At 36.9% G+C, this 23,117-nt stretch overlaps 1 protein-coding gene across 10 annotated transcripts in view; it reads right to left on the bottom strand.

Annotated features, from left to right (window-relative positions):
* Pax (Paxillin) overlaps positions 1-23,117 on the bottom strand; it is a 150,857-nt gene that overhangs the window by 37,644 nt on the left and 90,096 nt on the right. For 3 of the 10 annotated variants that reach the window (XM_067106310.1, XM_067106309.1, XM_067106307.1), the window contains exons 4-7: positions 13,780-13,867; positions 8,490-8,715; positions 3,785-4,168; positions 2,822-2,959 (exon numbers count right to left, since the gene is read on the bottom strand). In XM_067106310.1, the coding sequence (XP_066962411.1) occupies positions 2,822-2,959; positions 3,785-4,168; positions 8,490-8,715; positions 13,780-13,867 (836 nt within the window). Of the gene's footprint in view, positions 1-2,821; positions 2,960-3,784; positions 4,169-8,234; positions 8,716-13,779; positions 13,868-23,117 lie in introns of all 10 variants that reach the window. The other 7 variants (XM_067106314.1, XM_067106316.1, XM_067106313.1 and 4 more) reach the window with 4 other exon arrangements.

Below are 23,117 nucleotides of genomic sequence, written 5' to 3'. Positions count from 1 at the left end.
AGAGAACCGGACGAGCATCAAAGTGGAACACGTCTTAACTGCCTACCTGTAGCATCCAAACGAAATGAGCTGAAAATTGCAGTGCACCTCATTCAAGGACATAATTTGAGCATGACAGAGTATATTCAATTATTCAATCCCTAGATCTTTCCTTTAAATCTGATAAGCTCTTCTTCATATATTCATCCTAGACTGAAAAGAAAATCATTCTCCAAGAAAGGGTAGTTAAGATAACTCGCTGAATTTGGTATAAAAACCTTGTGTGAAATTAACTGCAGGACGAAATTTACCAGACATATGTAACTGAAAATTTTGACGATACAACAGGCGTTTCAACACTACAGAGGAAGACAGAAATGTGGCCTTCCTCCCTTTCAGGTAGGTACCTAATGAAGAGATGTAATATCTACTCCTAACCTGAGGTAATGCCATGTTTTCAACCAGAAATTCTTAACATATTATAAGTGAACTGCCATAACATTTTCTGTGAAGCTTGGCCCCCCAATGGCAAGGACCATTCCCTTGAAAGTTTATGTTAGTCTGTATTGCCTAATAGTTTTTATGATCAAAACCACTCAAAAACTTCCAGAAGGATTTGCACCAATGTTATTGTGAAGACGTGCAATGGTCCAAGACCCATTCCTTATACTGTCTCTAAACCTCGCGACAGAAATCTTCATAGTTGCAGAGGTCTGTCTGCACTCCACAGACCCTGCCCTTTCTCGCTCAGTGCTGTGTGAGTCTGCCTCATACACTGAGTCTACTCTTGAGAGTTACTCATTGCACACTCTCTTTTAGTCTCTCCCAATGAGATGCACTGCAACATTGATCATTTTCAGTTCTTGCAGCAGGTAGGCATTTAATACATGACAATACCTTAGCTGCACAAGTTGGGATAATCTTAAATATTAATCATTAGCACAAACAGTATCATAATGAATCATATATGGAAGAATATCTTAAACCTGGCACTTGACTGTAGTCCTGCAACCTTAATTAAAATGAAAGGTATATTCAAATACAATGAAATATCAGCACAGGAGCAAATATAAATTTTCTAGCTGAATCTTATCAAAGAAGAATACACCAAATGGTAAAAGGCTTTTAAGCTGAGAAAATCACCAAGTGGGAAGCATCTAGCCATAAATGCTATAAAAACAATGCAAAATATATCAACAATAATAAAAGATTACAGTGTGTAAACTGAAAATTTGCTAAATTACATCTAATAGGCTATCTAAGAGCAACAGCACGAACTAAGTCCCCAGCAGACGGTTGTAAATATACAATACCTTCACTAGCTATAAAAAACACACCAGTTTCTCTCAATGGACCACTGAAATGTTTATATGGCAGATAATACTTAATTAAGATGCAAATAAGAGACTGAAATTTGTGGGTTTAAATCATCAATGTCACAAATACTGGTGACAGCCTCCAAGTTCAAGGAATTTCAGTTTGTTCCCATAAAATTTAGCCTTAACAGTTCTGGATAAACCACGGTTTTTTTGCATACTGTATAAAGAAAACATTACTTTGAGTATATACTGTACTTGACTGACAGCATTACACTGAGAGAAACGTGGACCACGGGCATGAAAAGCAATACCGTACCAAAATTATCTACACTATGTACAGACCCTACCGACTATTGTGTGCTGAACTACGGTAAAGGTGGTGGTGAGGATATAGGCTGCAGGAGGTGTGGGGGGGCGGGGTTCCCCTTGAAGTAAGGGGAGTAAGGCAATAAACAAACAGGAGAATAAAAAGGCCAGAGATGGTTTACAAAGCCATAAAAAATAATGATCACACAGAACTTAACCAGCCAACCAACAGCTGATACGTGGGGTGTCTTATATGTTACTAGCCTTTCTGGGATTATTTATGACTGCTTGCAATTCACTGAATTTAAGAAAAAAATTATCTCACACTCCTATTCTCACATATCTCTGCTTGTCAAAATGAAACAGCACTTTCATGATCAAATGCTGACACATTAGCAATAATTGAATACCCTTCACATTGCACAAATATACAACAGGGCTTGTGAAAGGAAATATTCACAATTTTGAGTTCATGGCTGCATTTTGAGCACTGCACGACCACTCAACCACAAACCTGTAAGTACTTTTACTGTCTATTCTGTAAACAGTTGTTGGAGATGAATGAATGGGGATATATATTCTGTTCAGAATTTGAATCTGTTTGGGAATAAGGTTTATTAAATGTTCTGAATTCTAATACTTGTTAGGACACATTAGAATAATATTATCATATTAATTCATGCAATGATATTAGGGTTCAAAACAACTTCAGTTCCAGAGAAAAATACTGAATGTCTAAGTACGCTCTGCTCTGTAAGTCTAGATTAGAGACTATGGACTTGTACCCCTGAGGTATGCAAGTGATCAAAATCAAACGTCGTAAGTCACTGGCAAACGAAAACATCACAACACGCCACTCAAAGAAAGGAAGTAATGCGATAAAACTTGACAATTTCATCATTAAAACCTTCTGTCCATCCAAGACCATTTAATGTAAGATAACTGCTTGGTTTACACAGTAAACGTAGTGAGGAGCCTTTGCACACTAGGAATGGTGGACAACAGGCTTCAATGGCGCAAACAAACCATGCAAGGATTTTATAAGACTTTTAATATCCAACAGCCAATGTGGGTCCTGGGGCTTTAGATCGCTGTTAGATCGAAGACGCAAGTCACTCGATACAAGCCGGCAAGCTCAAGGTAGCACTCAGCAGCGTACTCAAAACCGACCAAATGTAGATTTTGAGCGCCTCTTTCAGTGCCTGGAGTGTACTCACTTTCTCTGAGACACATGGGAAATCTATGACCTCCCTGACCTCATACTTGGTGGCATCGGTCACCCACCGATACTCTGCGTCGTTGCGTCTGACAGGGCCGCCTGATGGGGGCCGATGGAAGGGGTCCTCGAGCGGGTTCTGTAAGAACCCGCCAACTTTATGTCAAGCTGGGTCGTCAAGTGACATGACCTTTCTAACAATGATGATACCCATCTTCAACAATAATATTCAGCAATGATGTTCAAATCAAGTATTACATTTATAGAACAGACAGGGTCAATCTATATATATCTCAATGAAATGAAAAACAAGGTTAAACATCTTCTTACCCTACATACATGGCATTTTAAATACATATTAAAACAAACATATGGTTAAAATTCAATGATCATAACAAAAGGAAGGTTTAAAAGTCCTCAACTGAAACTTGAATCATTCTTGTACATTCTCCAACCAAAGGTACTGGTAGTATTCCTGAACTGGGATCATTCCAAACAATGGTAATTAATCATCATTTTGGGAGTTGGCCTTGAAAGGTATAGTATCAACCATGATGCTGAGGGCAGTTTAGTTATTCACAACTGAGTACACAAGCTATGTATCGTGAGGGGAGGACACTGAAACCTTGGGCACTCGGTAGTCAATTTGTGGGTACGTGGTAATCATGCCACGAGCGTGTTACTGTAACTATAGTTAGTCATCACATCACACCAGCCACCAAAAGTTTATTGTGTCAGAGATATCTACACATTACATTGCTTTACCAGCACTGCTAGTCCTTATCTGTAGGTTTCTGGCTACCCTAGAGTTACTATGGTGGCTGACCCGGAATAGGACTTACTGGATCTTTAGGGTCAGAGTGCATCACTAAGCCAACCACCCCTCTCGACCTCAAGCCTCCCATTTCTCTGCGAGACATGGGTGGTGGTTGAGGCGTGAAGGAGGTTGAGCCTCACTACTCACATTCTGTAACTGCTGGTGAGGAATGTAATGGCCTCGACCTACCCCTGCTGGCACTGGAATCAAAACGGGAGATCCGAAGATGTAGGCTTCAGGTGGAATAGGGGTAGCAGAGTAGGCAGTAGGAACTGGAGGACGAGGTGGAGGAATGGCGAGTAAATCGGCATCTTCTGGAGGGGGAGGTCTTGGCGGGGCTCCTCTTGTCAAGGAGCCATAATCTGAGTCTGTGCTTTCTGATGATCTTTTGAATTTAAACACCTTTTTGGTCTTTTTGACTTCCATAGTAGATGAGGCTGAAGAGGACGCTGTGGCTGTGGTTGCACTCACTTGCTCCAAAACCGGCTTCTCCTGAATGATCTGACTTTCTAAATCCGTCAAATCTCCTTTCTGGAACCACATTTATTTACCCAGTAACTTTAAAGCATCAACTGACTTCTATATCCCAGTATGTCTACGATGGTCTTGAGTAGATCCCATCTTTGTTACCAAAACTCCTTTAATTTGTGCTTTACTTCCAACGTTGTCTTGTAATTCATTAAAATTGACATTCCAAAAAGAAGCAGATCAATGACAACCCACAATCAATGATAAATCTGATTAAAAACTTGTACACAGGAGACTATATGTTAGAGACTCCAAGGACAAAGGTCTAACAGAAAACATGGAGTTAATTTCAAGTCTCGGTCATTCCACATGGTGGCCATAATAAGACACTCATTGATCTCCTGTGAGATGGACCGTCCAGAACTTCACTAATACTGTATATGTAAACTGCATCTTGACTCAAACTTGACACAAATGATTTCAGTCTATAGCACCGCACGTAAAACTTCCTAACTAATGTACAATACATTATAATCGGCTATAATAAGAAGACTAATGGAAACATGTTAACACAGCAACATAAAAAAATGTTAATAAAATAAACACTAAAGTTAGCAAATTCTGTGACACACAAAATGGTGGTAAGTACTTTTGAAAATCAATGGCTTGTTTCTGTTACTTACAAGGCCTTCCACATTTATCATCTATATAAATCTGGCATCATACATAACTCTGTCAACGATATTAATTACTCGAAGACTTACTATTCTTATTTGAAAAAGAGAAACTCTAAATTAATTCAAGAAACGTCAGGTTCCAGACTGTCTGCAAATGAAAATCAAGTGACTCATCGTGATATCCCAAAATAACCTCTTCAAGAATCTTGAAGGTCACACATATGGAATGGTTATATCCTCTTCAAATGATAGTATACCAGATCAATTATATCACTGCAACCCCTCAACTGCAACTTGTCTTTTACTTTCACCTGCAGATTAGCAACACCAACAGGACTTAAAGAGCGTCCACACTACAGCAAAATGTCGTAAACACATGCTGATAACTTGTCCCACTATTTCACAAACATGCTGAAAACAAGTTTATGACCATAAGTGGAGAACAAATCTTGGCCAGTGCTGGATAAATGTATGAAGCAGTAATTAGTAACACCAGTAAGTTGTTAACGTATATTCAACCTGTTTGTGATATTTGAGTGATAAATTACCAATATGTGTTTATGACATTTCTACTATAGAGCACACACTTCAACTCCCCAAGAACAGACCACTTCTGGAAAACCATACTACATGAAGCTGTGTGCAGTAATATCTTTTCTTTCCTGGTATGTAACTCGACTAGAATAAAATAATACCTCAGTAATTCAAAAACAATACCGAACAAAAATGGCATTACATAGAATGCCATCCACCTTGTGCAAGATGATGCCAAGAAAATGAACAACAAACTCGGGGTTATGTGAATGAAAGCGAGTTAGTGTTTTACTATGACGAATGAACGTCAAGTACCTGAACATTCCTTCACAAAGTAACATGACAAGAGTATAGTGTTATTACGTCCTAACAACATGCGTATAAACATCCATGAATTGATCAATATAATAACATGGAACCTATCATCTTGCAACAACCATTAGACAAGATCTTAAATGCTTAAGTAAATAAGTGGTGTGAAAAATGAAATGTGTTAAATCAGAATTGTGAGTGAGTTACCTCATACAAGCCAATACCACAACATAAAGTAAATGAAGCAGCTGGGCTTGTTAGAACATGTTAACAACACCAATGGCCCAACTAGTATTAAATAATAAGTCAAAAAGACAAAATCCTGCTGTTCCCATCACCTGGGAAATAGTACACCTTAAGATAACACCAGCCAGATATACTAAAACACTGAATTGGAAAACTGACTGGAGGGGCTACTTTTGAATGTTCAATTTTTGTGCAATGTTAATTACATGGCATAACTGATACAAATTTACAACTCGAGTTGGGTAAGTGACCGGAGATATTACGTTCAGGTTTTGCAATTTCTGTTTACTATCAACTGAAATACAACTGATACATTTGCAAGTGGAAAGGGTTAATTAAATTTCCATTTCTGCTTAACATCGATTACTTGATAAAATTGGTAGATAAATTTATCAGTACACAACTCAATGTTTTGAAAAAAATCAACGATGGTAACTGATTTCAAATTCTTATGAAAAACTTAAATTTTATCCTTCTGGGTACTACATGTAAGGTAAACTATAAATTTCCTTCAAGGGAAATTCATTCTTAATAGCTTTTATATAACATTCAATATTATCAAAACTGTTCCTTTACTGCTGTGCAGAAACTCAATAAGAAAAACAGAAGGAATTCCAATCTTTTGTAAACATTTCTTAGGCATTTTGGTCAGTTCGACTACTGAACTGATCCTGAAGAAGTTATGACCAAAGTTTCCTTGTGTATATATATATATGTATATATTTTTATAATATCCCTTCACCATTCTTACAAGCTGCTCAGGCTGACCAAGGCGGTGGACGGGGCTAACAAGCTGCCTGGGGGAGGGGGGGGCGGATGCTGAGGGCCATGAGATGTGGTGTCTGATCTCATGGGCATGACGAAGCTACTGACGGAGGAGCATCACTGTCAGATTCACCTCTGGCCTCCGTCAATGACGGGGACAACTCAACAGGGTGTTCCTGCGCTTTACAGAGTGTTATTATGGAAGGGGCATTACCCTCTCTGGTTAGACGTGGGCAAAGCTGGGTGTGAGCGGAAAGGGTTTACCAAGAGGATAACTCAATATAGTCATGGGGAAGAAGTTGATTAGCTTTTTCTTTTTAGAGGAACTGGTGTTTTTACACTATTTAATTTTTGAAGAATGCTTTCACTTTAATCTGAATACCGGATGAATAACAGGAAAACATTTTATATTACAGCCCTCAAATAATTCATGAAGTGCTATCATGTATATATATATACTGTATATTATATATATATATATATATATATATATATGTATACATATATATATATATTTTATATATATATATATATATATATATATATATATATATATAAATATTATATATATATATATATATATATATATATATATTATACAATATATATATATATACATATACACTGTATATATATTTGTATATATTCTGATAAAACACTTGAATTCTTCAAACCAATACAATCGACAACAAACTTGATATTATCCTCTTGGTTTTGATACCGATTAAAGTGGACAGTGTAAGATCGATCCCCCAATAGTTAATAGAGTGTTATTTCATTGGTCGTTATTGTAGATGTTGCGACGACAGGTGTTTTATCAGTTGGTTCCTGTTAGTATGCTGTTGCTGTGAATACTCTGCTGTCGTTGCTGTACAGATGCTGCTGCTGCTCACTTTGTGAAACGATGTGTTTGTTCTGTGTTTGTTTTTTATAGGGGGTCTGTCTTTTGAATTGTACGTGTTCATAGAGTGTTTGTTTATTGAATTAAACAAATTATGAATGGTCATTATTATTAATAAAAGGAGTAATTCTGTTAACTTCAAAATTACTGAATTTTTTCTCGAAAATCTTAAAATGTAAATGTATTACCGAATGTCAATGATTTTAATATATAAAATTTTTTCATATGAGTCTTTCAGTCGAGAAACATGCCAAGCGCCATCATGGGCCATGGGTATTTTTAATGTAATTTATTATATTTTAAAAATGGCACTTGGCATGTTTCTCGACTGGAAAGCTCATATCTGAAAGATCCAGTTGAATAATGTTACTTCTTGAGACTCGAAAAATGTAAACTAAAAGAAATTGCTACGCATCCATAGCTACAAAAATAAACAAATGAACATAAAAATGCACTGATGTATATTTCTTTCGTTGTCGTCATAATGAAGTTAATCAATAATAAATTAATATGTAGAGTATAGAGTGTGTGCAAATGTTTCCAGGTGAGAGCGCTTACTTTTATATATATATAAATCGTATTTACTGTACAATGTTAGTGAACGATCTGCATTGTCACGTATAGGAGGCGTTGTAACAGAGAGAGAGAGAGAGAGAGAGAGAGAGGTATTCTGTGCTTGTGGCTGGGGTCCTACCGTGAACTTGACAGCAGGGGTGATGGTGGTAGTGGTAGTAGTAGTGGTAGTGATTCCTTCGGCCCCCTCAGACGGACCTCCCCCCACCAGCGCAGCTTCCGACGGCGGCACCGCCCTGGCCTCCTGAGGGAGCTGTGAGGAGGAGGAGGAGGAGAGGGGGGAGGGGGAGGAGGCGGAGGTGGAGGAGGTGGCGGAAACCACCTGCCGCTGCTCCACCACAACCAGACCTGAAGGGAGAGGAGGTTCCTCCTTTACCTTGAAGTCGCTGAGGGAAGCCATCAGGTCGTCCAGCTCCTTGGTGGCGCTGGAGGCGGAGGGGTGGGGCGCCCTGGCCGAAGGCGGAGGGGGCTGCTGGGGCTGCTGAGGCTGAGGGGGAGCTTGCAAGGGCGCGGGCATGGGCTGGGGCGACGTGGACGAAGCGACGGGCATCTTGGTCGTCTTGACCTCGTGGGTCACCGTGTGAGACTCGACGATCTCTCGGCTGCTCGGGAAGAAGAAGAAGAATAATAATAATAATAATAATAATAATAATAATAATAATAATAATAATAATAATAATAATAATAATGGTGAAGACATCCACAATGATGTCGGTGTAGATATATATAATTGTATATTAAAAATATATGTTAAACGAGAACTTTCGAGAACCTTTCTTGATTATCCTTCTCATATATATATATATATATATATATATATATATATATATATATATATATATATATATATATATATATATATATATATATGAGAAGGAGAATCAGGGAAGGTTCATTTAAACTGGCATCACTGTTGATGTCTTCACCATTTTTCTGACTCAGCGATTATGAAATTTTTACAAATGATAATAATAATAATAATAATAATAATAATAATAATAATAATAATACTAATAATAATAATAATAATAATAACCTGGACCAATATGGAAACTAACGGATGAGCATAATTAAATACCAAAGGTTGCATACGTTACCGCCAAAACGGATTCGACAAGACGATCACATCAAATAACAAAAGAGGAAGCCCGCGAAGGTCGGTACCAAAGAGAATTGATAAGAGTACACAAAGAGACAGAGGACGATGATAACAGGCTACGAATAACGATACAGACAAGAAAACGCTCGACAGGAATCTGACAGGTTCATTTGGAGGAGTCCTCGACAAGGCAAAGATAAGTAAATATGGTGGAATGGGAGAAAAAGAGATTGATTGAAGTACGGCTGTATTGATAGTTTAGATAGAACAGGAGCAAGAATGGTAGAAACAACAGCTTGTTCTGGAGGTAAAGTGAGTTAGTTAAAATAACAGACCTTGGAATCAAAGATGCAAATGGAAGCTTTCGTGAAAGAACACAGTCTTCCGCAATATTTTACAGAGTACAGCATCATAAAAAGGAGTTCAATGTAAATGAAAAGAAGCAAAACTGAAGAGATTACTGAACAGCTGAAGATAATTTCAGTATTGAATGCTGGACTGCGGAGGCCGTAACGAAAGCAGTAAATAAGTTGTAGGATGATCATCACAGGAGTGGCACTTAAGACAGGTGAGACTAAAGGTTAAGTGGCTGACTAAGCCCTCACATACTTGCATTTGGATCTAAGGCTTTGCAGCGACAAACGAGTCCAAAAAGTGTGAAGAAATTCGAGAAGTTTAGAGGGCATTGTGGCTATTACAATTACATAAGTTTTCATATGTCTGGATGAAGACAAGGCTTCAAAAGAATGAATAATAGGTATGGCTGTTACCCTTATTAAGAACATGTGATACAGGAGAGGGCTAAAATTATAAGAACATAATACTTAGTATAACGCTAAATGGCTCTTATTGACAAAACTTAAACAGATGATGGAAGGAAAAAGCAGTGTTTGGGCAAGAAAGTTGTGTAGATGACATTTTTATGAAGTTTCAGGATTATGTGAAAACACATGACATACTTAGGCCTATCAAATCAAACAAGGGCTCACTGATTCTTAATATGTCAGGTAGGCCTACGAGCTACTGATGAAGTTCATATTTACATACAGGCCTTTGAACACGACATTCTTCCCATGGCATACATAGGCCTAAGAAGTCAAACAAGGGCTTATTGACGTCCTATTTACATAAAGGCCTATGCACAATACGTTCCCATGGCATACATAGGCCCAAGAATTCAAACAAGAGCTTACTGACTTTCAATATGTCAGGTAGGCCTAAGAGCTACTGAAGAACATCCTATTTTAATATAGACCTATGCACAATACGTTCCCATGGCATACATAGGCCTAAGAAATCAAACAAGGGCTTATGAGTCTCAGTATTTTAAGAAGGCCTACGATCTATTGACAGAAGATCCTATTATATATAGGCCTATGAACTGAATATGAGTCTGTGAAAGTTCTATGCACAGGAAGTTATTTCCCGACTCAGAATTAAAAGGAAAATGTTTTTCTATGAAGCCAAATTCCTATAAATAGATTATTAGTGAAATAACGATCAGCAAATGCCACTATTAATGATAGTACGCTAATAATAATAATAATAATAATAATAATAATAATAATAATAATAATAATAATAATAATAATAATAATAATCTGAAAAAATAACTATGCATCGGAATAGCAGGAAGCAAGTGGGAAGGAAATTTGGCGTGAATGCCAAGACACAGAGAGAGAGAGAGAGAGAGAGAGAGAGAGAGAGAGAGAGAGAGAGAGAGAGAGAGAGAGACGCACCTGCCGCTGTTAGCTGGGGGATGGATGCCACACCCCATCACGTCATAACTAGATTCTCTACACACACCTACTCAGTCTTGCCTCTACAAGTGTTCGAGTTAGCGAAATGTATAAGGAGATTTTTGCCATTTAAATCCACCGTTTGGGATTTAAACTCATCCTATAGGGGGGGATTTAGTGTGATGCTTATGGATGCTTACGGTACTTTAAATTCTTTTCATATTACCACGAGAATAGAATGTATTTGGAACAATGTGGTACTAAATTTTTAAGCGCAAGACAAGACAGGATTTTAAAGTAAGATTGGAGGAGAGGAGGAGGAGGAGGAGGAGGAGGAGGAGGAGGGGAGGAGGAGAGGAGGAGAGAGAGAGAGAGAGAGAGAGAGAGAGAGAGAGAGAGAGAGAGAGAGAGGCACTAATGATATACAGCACCAATGAATTACACTCGTGATTAAATTAACCTATTTATCTTCTGAAAACACTTTGATAACATTTATAAAAAATTAGCCATAGTGGGGCAAAGCGCTCTCTCTCTCTCTCTCTCTCTCTCTCTAATCAACGAATATAAATAGATTTATCTAATACTTCACATTAACATAATGGCTTTATATCCTGGAGACATTTTTTGAAATCCAGAACATTGACAACCGCCCCCAACTCTCTCTCTCTCTCTCTCTCTCTCTCTCTCTCTCTCTCTCTCTCTCTCTCTCTCTCTCTCTCTCTCTCTCTCTCCTGATAATTGTCATGTAACTCTTCACATCAACATTACTTTCAGGAGATGGGTGTTCCTTCTGGTCGATATCTGCTGACAGCTAGATCCAGCTTGTGGAACTGTGTATACATTTACATACATACATAATACAAATATACATACATACATTCACACACGCATAGTTAGTTAGTCAGCTAGTATTCTGACAAAATATGCATTATGTATGTAACACAAATTTCAGCAAAAGTGCATATATATATATATTATATATATATATATATATATATATATATATATATATATATATATATATATATATATATATATATATATAAGTTAGCTATAGATATACATATATACTGTATATCTATATATATATATATATATATATATATATATATATATATATATATATATGTTTTTATACATATAAATATGTACATATATATATATATATATATATATATATATATATATATATATATATATATTACTAAGACAGTTAAATAATTGAACTTGCGTTTAACTGGACATTGTAAACTATTCTCTTCCCTAAAGGAAACTTTCAGCCCCAACAACCTCTCGTAGGACCACCACCTGACAAAATTCAGTCCCCCTCATCCAACTCCAACGATTTCCACCAATCACGACAAATTTCACCTTTGAGAGGCGCCTAGTCTATGCACCCCTTCCCGAAAATGAGACAATAAATAAAGAGATGATACACCATATATGACCTACTCGTTTAGCGAGAGAGAGAGAGAGAGAGAGAGAGAGAGAGAGAGAGAGAGAGAGAGAGAGAGAGAGAGAGAGAGCTGGAAGTCACCAATATTGCTCCGTTATCCTATTTCGCCTTCCCCTACCCTCTTCTGATCACGCCAGCGAGCTGTCAAACTTACGTGCGAATAAAAATTAAAAAATATATTAATAAATTAAGAAGCATAAAAAAAAATCAGACCCAGGGGAGAAGGGGAGAGGAAGACTTTCCCGAAGGGAGGAGGAAAATAAACCTGACAGCAACGGTTTGCAGCTTTAGGGGGCTAAACTACTTAACGCCAAGTGGCATCACTCATTCGTTTTACACGAGAGCTACACGGTTCGTGAACGTGGGGGCGGGGGGGGGTTGCCCGCGCGGGGGTGTGGGGTGGATCATGCCTTAGCGTACGTAGTATCATTTGTAACTGCATATTTCTTGCAGACTAACTGAACTGAATATAGAACTGAATATAGAACTGAATACAGAATTGAATATAGAATTGAATATAGAACTGAGTACAGAATTGAATATACAACTGAATATAGAACTGAATACAGAATGGAATATAGAATTGAATATAGAACTGAGTACAGAATTGAATATACAACTGAATATAGAACTGAATACAGAATTGAATATAGAACTGAATACAGAATTGATTATAGAACTGAATATAGAACTGAATACAGAATTGAATACAGAATTGATTATAGAACTGAGTACAGAATTGAATATACAACGGAATATAGAACTGAATACAGAATTGAATATAGAATTGAATATAGAACTGAATACAGAATTGGATATAGGATTGACTATAGAACTGAGTACAGAATTGAATAAAGAACTGAATACAGAATTGAATATAGAATTGATTATAGAACTAAATATAGAGCTGAATACAGAATTGAATACAGATTTGATTATGGAACTGAATATAGAATTTAGGCCAAAGGCCAAGCACTGGGACCTATGAGGTCATTCAGTGCTGAAACGGAAATTGACAGTAAAAAGTCTGAAAGGTGTAACAGGAGGAAAACATCAAAGCAGTTGCACTATGAATCAACTGTCAGGAGAGGGTTGAGGAAAGTAAGATGGAAGAGGGAGAATACGAATGGAGGTACAGTAAAAGGAACGAAAGGGAGAAGCTGCAAAGAACCTCAAGCAATGCCTGCAGTGCACCGCATGAGGTGCACAGACGGCACTAACCCCCCTACGGGGTTGCAGGCTAATTTCCCATTTCGGAGCCATCTTGGGTTCACAGGCTGTCGAAGATTGAGACAAGAAAGGAAGAGCACAAGACGACGGATATAATCAAACAAATAATTAAACACATAACGTTGACTTTCAATTTCCTCACCTAGTGTCGACGCTGTTCAACTCGTCGAGCAAGGAATCCACAGATGGCCTGGAACCGTTGATCGTGCCATTGGTCGTAGCAGCTGGCTCTGGAATTGGAGAAACGAGTCTCTGTTAGAAGCGTATCTCAGTACGTATCTATTTTTGAACGATTCAGTGCGTGTGTTACTCTTTAGAAATCTCAGTGCTTATCCCCATTCAAAAGTCTCGGTGCGTATCTGACTTCAAAACACTTTCAGTACGTATCTGAATTCAAAATAATCTCGTTGCGTATCTGAATTCAAAACAATTTCAGTGCATATCATATCTGAATTCAGAGCAATCTCAGTACGTATCTGAATTCAAAACAGCCTCAGCACGTATCTAAATTAAAATATGTCTCTGTGCTTATTTAAATTAAAACACTCTCAGTACATATCTAAGTTAAAATCAATCTCAACATGTATCTCAATTAAAAACAATCTCAGTACCTATCTAAATTAAAAAACAGTCTTAATAGCATCCAAGCTATCTATATGTCCAGCTATAGCTAACAATAGCTGTCTATAATGTCTATAATGTCATTTCACAATTCATCTCCTTCAAATTATGGAGTCTCCACATAACAAATGACAAAAATCACATATTTTGGATCTCTTAACCTAGCACTTATTTTCTACATATTGTGAAATATCTCAACATTTTCAAGCTCTTAAAATATGTTAGACAACATACATCTGTATTGAAAATCTTATACTTTGTGATATTAACACATTAAATGACGGTACACAATTGTCTGAGGTCTGTCTAATTTCCATTCAGTTCCTTCTATACACAAAATGTCTCAAAATAGCCAAGCTATTAATACATGACAAACTGCAACTGCTTTTAAATTGGTTGATTTACAAACGCCCATTAGGTGAGAATTCAAGAGAGAGAAATATAAATAAATAACAGCAAAGCAATCTTTTTTCTTGGCCCCATTCTTTTTATAATATCAAAAAATAAAGTATACGTCTCCCACGAAGTGCCAAGTTACTGTAGTAGAGTGTCAAAACCCTTGAATGCAGGTTTCCCTTGATTCTGAATGACAAGACTGCAGGTAAAAACCTTCCACTTGTTTTGAAATGTAAACACTAGTGACTGACAACCACAATTATTTTCATTTAAAATGAATTATTCATTTAAGACAATTTAATTTCAAGAAGAACCTCACACACTAATGTGCAGTATTACTCGAGTTTTAATTTCTCAAGATGTTTACGAAACTTGTGAGGGGCACTGCGTCTTGATTACAGTGTCAAAATCATAAAAAAAAGTTAAAAAAATGCACCAAAGTTTCTTCGGCGCAATCGAGTTTTCTGTACAGCGTATAATCAAGGCCACCGAAAATAGATCTATCTTTCGGTGGTCTCGGTATAATGCTATATGAGCCGCGGCCCATGAAACTCTAACCACGGGCCAGCGGTGGCCTGGCCTATTCGTTGCCAGACGCACGATTATGGCTAACTTTGACCTTCAATAAAATGGAAACTACTGAGGCTAGAGGATTGCAATTTGGTATGTTTGTGGATTGGGGGGTGGATGATCAACATACCAATTTGCAGCCCTCTAGACTCAGTAGTTTTTAAGATCTGAGAGCGGGCAGAAAAATATGGACAGAAAAAAAGTGCAGACGGACAGACAAAGCCGGCACAATAGTTTTCTTTTCAAAAACTAAAAACTTAACACAGAGCCACCTTAATTCAACTAGATTTTATTTGGTGATGTTAAAAGTCAGGCTTGAAAAATATAAGTTTACACAATATTAAATCTTGACTATCGATATTGAAATACACACTATCTGAAGGTAATCCAATACTCTTATGATTAATAAATAGATTTCCACTCATTTTGTACTGAAATCCTAAACATAATTTATTACATTAAAAACATTTAGAACATCTGAAGTATGAATTACAATATTCATAGTCATAATAATGACTTGAACAGAAACCATATTTAATAACATCCCGGCACTATAATGAGGCCACCCCTTCAATCATTATTGTTTATAAAACATTGAGAAACTTTTCACAAGAAGAAGAAGAAGAAGAAGAAGAAGAAGAAGAAGAAGAAGAAGAAGAAGAAGAAGAAGAAGAGGAGGAGGAGGAGGAGGAGGAGGAGGAGGTTAGACCAGATAATAATAAGTGAAACAAGGAAGATGATTTCATCGCTCCATCACCCACCCGGAGGAAAATGAAGCCTGGATTTACAGCCCACGCTGACTGGTGAAAGATAACACCTAGCGTGCGGCACTACCTGACGATGGACTTGAATAAACGCGCGAAAGTTTTAGGCGACAGACGAATATCTACAAAGCTGGAGGAAGGACGTGATGGATGGTGACTATTTATCTGCTGTGAGAGGATTCTGAACAAACGAAGGTGATCTGTGTTGGAGGAATTTCTACAAATGTTTCTCGGTGACAGACACGCAAAATGAAGACTAATTGACCGAAGGAAGTTAAAATAGTAAGAGACAAAATACCTGCGCAACCAACTGCTGGTGAGGGATAGTATGAGAGTTGTTTGTTGCAAGAAACATTTTAAACATAGGTCACCAGTGACAAGCACTTCTACACATATATGATGGTTTTTGCTACACAAGCATTCTGAATGTTGCTGCACAAGCGCGCTACAAACACACACTTGAATGTTACTACAAAAAACTAATGAATGTTACTATACAAACCTACTGAATGTTGCTACACAAACCCACTGAATATTGCTAAGCAAACGCACTGAATGTTGTCACACAAACATAATGAATGTTGCTACAGACACCTACTGAATTTTGCTACAGAAAAATACTTAATGTGCATTCATTTGCCACATGAAAGGTCCATTTTAAAGTACATACAAATGGATTTCACTTACTCTGATTAAAAAGCAAAATCAAATATATACCAAAGACTCCATAAAAGCATAAGACGTGCGGAACTGTTTACTTATAAAATTCTATTGAGAGAAATTCGTAGATCAAAAGAGAATTGAGATGGAATTTTGGTCGCATGGCGTGCAAAGGAATTAATAAGAGGTTAATATGATTAAAAAATGAGAATCTAAATAACAAAAATATCTTAGTTGCTCCAGAATATGGAATTATCTGAATTTTTTAATGTTTCCTAAAATATCACATTTCCTTCCGTTCAAGGAGTGTCTGTCATCGATTTCAACCTTGGCCGTCTCGGACTCAAAAACATACATACATATATACATACACACAAACTTCATCCACCAATTGACGGAAAATTTCGCCTCAAAAGAACAAATCAGATTAGGAAAAATATAAGTTAAAATACAAGTTTATTCAGTCAGCCAGAAATAATGGACCTTCTCACAGCAGAAGACAATCAAACGCATTTATATTCTATATTTTTTTTCAAGTGAAATTAGCCTGCATAAAAAAGTTATTTACATGAATATTATACCGTAAAGAAATGTATCATCGGACTTTTGGTAGATCAAGGACACAGGAAATGGTTGAAGAGGTGATCTTGAAAAAAAAATTCTATTACAAAAACTTCAAAAAACAATGGCACACGTCAAAATATAAACCATCACATAAAAATAATAGAACAAGGATGGCCTCGACGAGGCAATCCTCTCTCTCTCTCTCTCTCTCTCTCCTCTTAATACCTCCTTTCTTCAAGAGCAACAGGATGGCCTCAACGAGGTAATCTCTCTCTCTTTCTCTCAATACTTCCTTTCTTCAAGAGCAACAGGATGGACTAAACGAGGTAATCCTCTCTCTCTCTCTCTCTCTCTCTCTCTCTCTCTCTCTCTCTCTCTCTCTCTCTCTCTCTCTCTCTTTCAATACTTCCTTTCTCCAAGAGCCGCATCCATTAGAAAATCCCCCACGCACCTATTTTATTTATAGCCGCGAACTTCTTTATTGACGCCCACTAGACTACTGCCCCAAATAGCAGCCGACCACGCACTCTTGCAAAACATGGAAGGCCTTGGACAAGATAAGGTTTAAAAATAAACCTCGCACCTGCAGCATAACGGGGATTTTGTCAGAGTTAATATTAAGGAAAAAGACTACACATGCGTAAAAGTCTTGTGTCTGCTTATACAGATGGATGCGGCTGAATTTAACATTGGCAAAAGGGATGCAAAATGATTGGTAAAATTAGGAAAATGTATGATGAAGAGGGAGTTTCTGTTTTGGGAAAATATGTCCAAACTGGTTTTTTTAAATGGCAAAATGGGTCGCCAGTGATGTTTAAAATGACCAGTAAAATATGTAATGAAGAGAGGGGGTTTTTTTAATGCCCACACAGTAAAATTATTAGTAAAATATTTGATGGCAGTTTTTGTTAATGCCCACACTGGGGCATTTTTGACAATGGCAAAAAGGTCCAAAATGATATTTGAAATGATTGGTAAAATCTGTGATGGAGAGAGGGTTTTTCTGGGAAAAAATGTCCACACTAGGTTGTTTTTGACACTGGCAAAATGGGTCGACAATGATGTTGGATTAGCAAAATATATAATGAAGAGAGGGTTTTTTGGAAAAAAAAAAATACCCACACTGGGATTTCTGACACTGGCAAAAAGGGTCAACAATGTTGTTTAAAACGATTAGTAAAATATATGATGAAGACGGGATTTTTTTCTTAATAAAAAAAATTACAATAAAAATTTTTTCAACCTGCACAGGTGCAAAAACACAACAACACCTGTACAATTGCCCTAACTTGCCTTATCACCCGCTCAGAGAAGCAAGAAATACAAGGACACCTGTACAAGTTCATGACTCCGTCTTATCACATACATTCGAGCCATGACTGCATACGGTACTTTGTCTACGAAAAAGGTAATTGACTCTTTTTCACGAGGGCTTTGACGCAGACGAGAATAAAGCATTGGGCTTATAACGCTTATCAAACAGCGACATAAGGAAGTGACCAGACCGAAGAGGAAGCATTTCAACCAGATAAAACCAGGAAAACCAACGCCAGGAAAGATTAAAAAACTAACTTCAAAGAAAGACAGAGGAGTTGCAGCTGAAGATTTGGGGAAAATGGACTCGTCAACATGATACTGGTCACATCAAAACATATAAACAACATTGGCAGTAACAAAAAGAATTGTAGACAAGAGCCCATTCTGCAAAGCTAAAAACTGGTGAAGAGGGACCTTAGCAGCAGTAAGAGATATGGCACTGGTAAATTTAATATTTCTACTTCAATAAAAAGAAATGAAAATACATTCACAAGTATTTTAGCAATGTGTTCAAATAATATATATACAGTATATATGTATACGTATATACTGTATGTATATATATATATATATATATATACATATTATATATACATACATATATATATGTATATAATATATATATATATATATATATATATATATATATATATATATATATATATATATATATATATATATATATATATATATGACTGTGTATCAGTGAAGCCATACAATCAATTTGTAATTACAACTCTTTAGAATGACATCACTTACAGCTCACAAATGTTATCATATGGTTCAAGGAGAAGCCATGATTATTTTCAACACCATTCTTCAATGATATTTATCGATTTATTTATTCATTCCTTTATTTATTTATCTATTTATTTATCAGCGACCCTAACATAAAAAACAGAAGCCAATAGTTTTAAAAACGAAACTGACTTCGGTAACTCCAACCATCTTTGAGAAGGGCCTCGAATTCAACAATACATACTGACAAACCGACTATATTGTTATATCACCTCCTTGGCGACCTACCCTGGGAGGGGACAGAGAGGGGGTTAGAAAAACCATAGAAAACAAATGTCATAACCGCACACGATCCTGCCAAAATGGGCACATCTTCTGGACGTCAAAACTGAGGTGACATTGCCAAACGTCCTCCGGAACCTCTTCAGAGGAAAAAATTAAACAAAAAAACTTAGCCTATTTAATAAAATGTTTTTTAAAAATTGTTTGAAAATAAAAAAACTTGCTCTTTTTAATAAAAATTTTTGTTTACTTATTTCAAAAATAAATAACCCTGCTCCATTTAATTAAAGATTTTAAATTTTTGTAAATTTAAAAATAAAAAAACTAGTCCATTTAATAAAAGATTTTAAAAATTCTTCTGAATTTTAAGAATAAAAAACCTACTCCATTTAATGAAAATTTTTTAAAATTTATTTTCAATTATAAAAAACCTACTACATTTAATAAAATATTTTTAAAAAATTTAGTTTTAAAAATAAAAAAGCTATTCCATTTAATAACAACTTTAATTTGTTTACTTTAAAATAAAAAAAACCTACTTCATTAATAGATGATTTTTTTTAATTTTTAAAATTTTAAAAGCCTACTCCATTTAATAGAAGATTTTTTTTATTTTAACAATTTTAAAAGCTACTCCATTTAATGGCAGATTTTTTTTATTTTAACAATTTTAAAAACCTAATACATTTAATAGAAGATATTTAAACATTTAAAAAATTTTAAAAACCTACTCCATTTAACAAAATATTTACAAATATAAAAAACTTAAAAACCTCCATTTGATAGATTTTTAAAATTTATAAAATTTAAAAACCCACTCCATTTAATAGATTTTTTAAAAACTAAATTTCTTAAAAACCTACTCCATTTAATGGAAGATTTTTAAAAAAATTTTTAATTAAAAACCTACCCCATTTAATAGATTTTTTGACATTTTAAAAACTTTAAAACCCTACTCCATTTCATAGATTTTTTAAATATTTTAAAACCCTACTCCATTTAATACAAAATTTTTAAAACATTTAAAAAAATTTAAAAACCTACTCCATTTAACAAAATATTTAAAAAATAAAAAAACATTCAATTTGAGCATTCCTCCGACTCTTGCTTATTTTCCGTCTCTCTCTCTCTCTCTCTCTCTCTCTCTCTCTCTCTCTCTCTCCTATCTGAGGGGGCAGAAATCAAGAGCAAGTTACATCAAAATCTAATTTCGCATCTCTTTATCTAACAAGTGAGCAACGTACATGGCAGTCAGTGAACTAAAGTGGAAAGCAGCCAGGGCAGGGGAAATAATTAAAAATTAACTGATGTTAAGCAATCGTTGCTCAGACACTATAAATAGCACTATAATAATTAATGTCGAGGGGAAGACAGTGGTGGTGGGAGGAAGTTCTCTCTCTCTCTCTCTCTCTCTCTCTCTCTCTCTCTCTCTCTCTCTCTCTCTCTCTCTTATGTCGATGCAGGAATAATAATGTTCACCCCTCAAAAAGGAATGTAACAAATTTATCAGATCTCTCTCTCTCTCTCTCTCTCTCTCTCTCTCTCTCTCTCTCTCTCTCTTATATCGATGCAGGAATAATAATGTTCACCCCTCAAAATGAATGTAACAAATTTATCAGATCTCTCTCTCTCTCTCTCTCTCTCTCTCTCTCTCTCTCTCTCTCTCCAGGGGACCAGACGCAGCGCCAAAGAAAAGAAATCTACGAAAATAGCAAGCTGCGACTAATTACCTTTGAGAGACACATCACCCTGTCTTTTAGAATGTGTTCAATTGTACTTTCGTTCCCTTAATCATTGGGAGTACGAGAAAAAATTCGGAGAGAGAGAGAGAGAGAGAGAGAGAGAACATACTTAATATAAAATTATATATATTACTGTTTTTGAAACAGGCAACGATTCGATTCCTGTCGGGGACGAAGCAGTTATCAACTGCGATTTCCCCTGGGTGTAAGATATTCACAAAGTATAGTTCACTGGGTATTAAACCATATTTCTGGACTAATATTGGTAAACAAAAGTCACGCGTGTATAAGTGATAAATTCGTGTGTGTGTGTGTGTGTGTGTATATATATATATATATATATATGTATATATATATATATATATATATATATATATATATATATATATATATATATATATATATATATATATATATATATCTTATACTATTCACCCATTTAGTTTACATCACTATTTTCCATATTCCGCTTAGGAAGAATCATATAGACAACTACGTGTGCTCCTAATGAACCTATTACACATATGTACGCGTGTGTATCTGTGTATGTGCCCATCGTACACCTACACACACTTGAGACTACACTCCTCTTACTTTTAGACACGACAACAACAAACCACGCCATTGGACCAACGCCTACGCATCGTTCTGCAAAGATCACAATCGTTCACGAACAATGTCTCAGGAAAGACTGACGACTGAATTTCAGGCTAGGAGGGAACCTGTCGCAGGCTAACGACACTCATCATAACTCATTGGGGTCTTGATGAATATTAATCACGCGACAGACGAGACTATACTTCCTTCTTCTCGCTCGGGGTATTGGTCTTGCGGAGGGGAAAAATGTCTTTCTTGGGTATTAATGGAAACAAAGGAAGGTCACAATACCTTCCCAGGTCACAATACTCTCCCAGGTCACAATACCCACCTAGGTCACAATACCCTCCCAGGTCACAATACCTTCCCGGTTTACAAACACCGCAAGTAACAATACCCACCCAGGTCACAACACTCTCCCATGACACAACACCCTCCCAGGACACAATACCCACCCAGGTCACAATACCCAACCAGGGCACAATACCCTCACAGGTCACAATACCCACCTAGGTCACAATACCCTCTCAAGTCAAAATACCCTCCCAGGTCACAATACCTTCCCGGTTTACAAACACCCCAGGTAACAATACCCACCCAGGTCACAATACTCACCCAGGTCACAACACTCTCCCATGACACAACACCCTCCCAGGTCATAATACCCACCCAGGTCACAATACCCACCCACGTCTCAACACTCTCCCATGACACAACACCCTCCCAGGTCACAATACCCACCCAGGTCACAATACCCACCCAGGTCACAACACTCTCCCATGACACAACACCCTCCCAGGTCACAATACCCACCCAGGTCACAATACCCAACCAGGGCACAATACCCTCACAGGTCACAATACCCACCTAGGTCACAATACCCTCTCAGGTCAAACTACCCTCCCAGGTCACAATACCTTCCCGGTTTACAAACACCCCAGGTAACAATACCCACCCAGGTCACAATACCCACCCAGGTCACAACACTCTCCCAGGACGCAACACCCTCCCAGGTCACAATACCCACCCAGGTCACAATACCCAACCAGGGCACAATACCCTCACAGGTCACAAAACCTTCCTGGATTACAAACACCGCAGGTAACAATACCCTCCAGGGTCACAATATCCTCCCAGGTCAAAACACCCTCCCAGGTCACAATACCCTCCCAGGTCACAATACCCTCGCAGGTCACAATACCCTACCTAATCATAACATCAAAGCCAGA

The sequence above is a fragment of the Macrobrachium rosenbergii genome, chromosome 7 (assembly GCF_040412425.1).
Source record: "Macrobrachium rosenbergii isolate ZJJX-2024 chromosome 7, ASM4041242v1, whole genome shotgun sequence".
Lineage (NCBI taxonomy): Eukaryota > Metazoa > Arthropoda > Malacostraca > Decapoda > Palaemonidae > Macrobrachium > Macrobrachium rosenbergii.
This window is presented reverse-complemented; position numbering and strand designations above follow the sequence as displayed.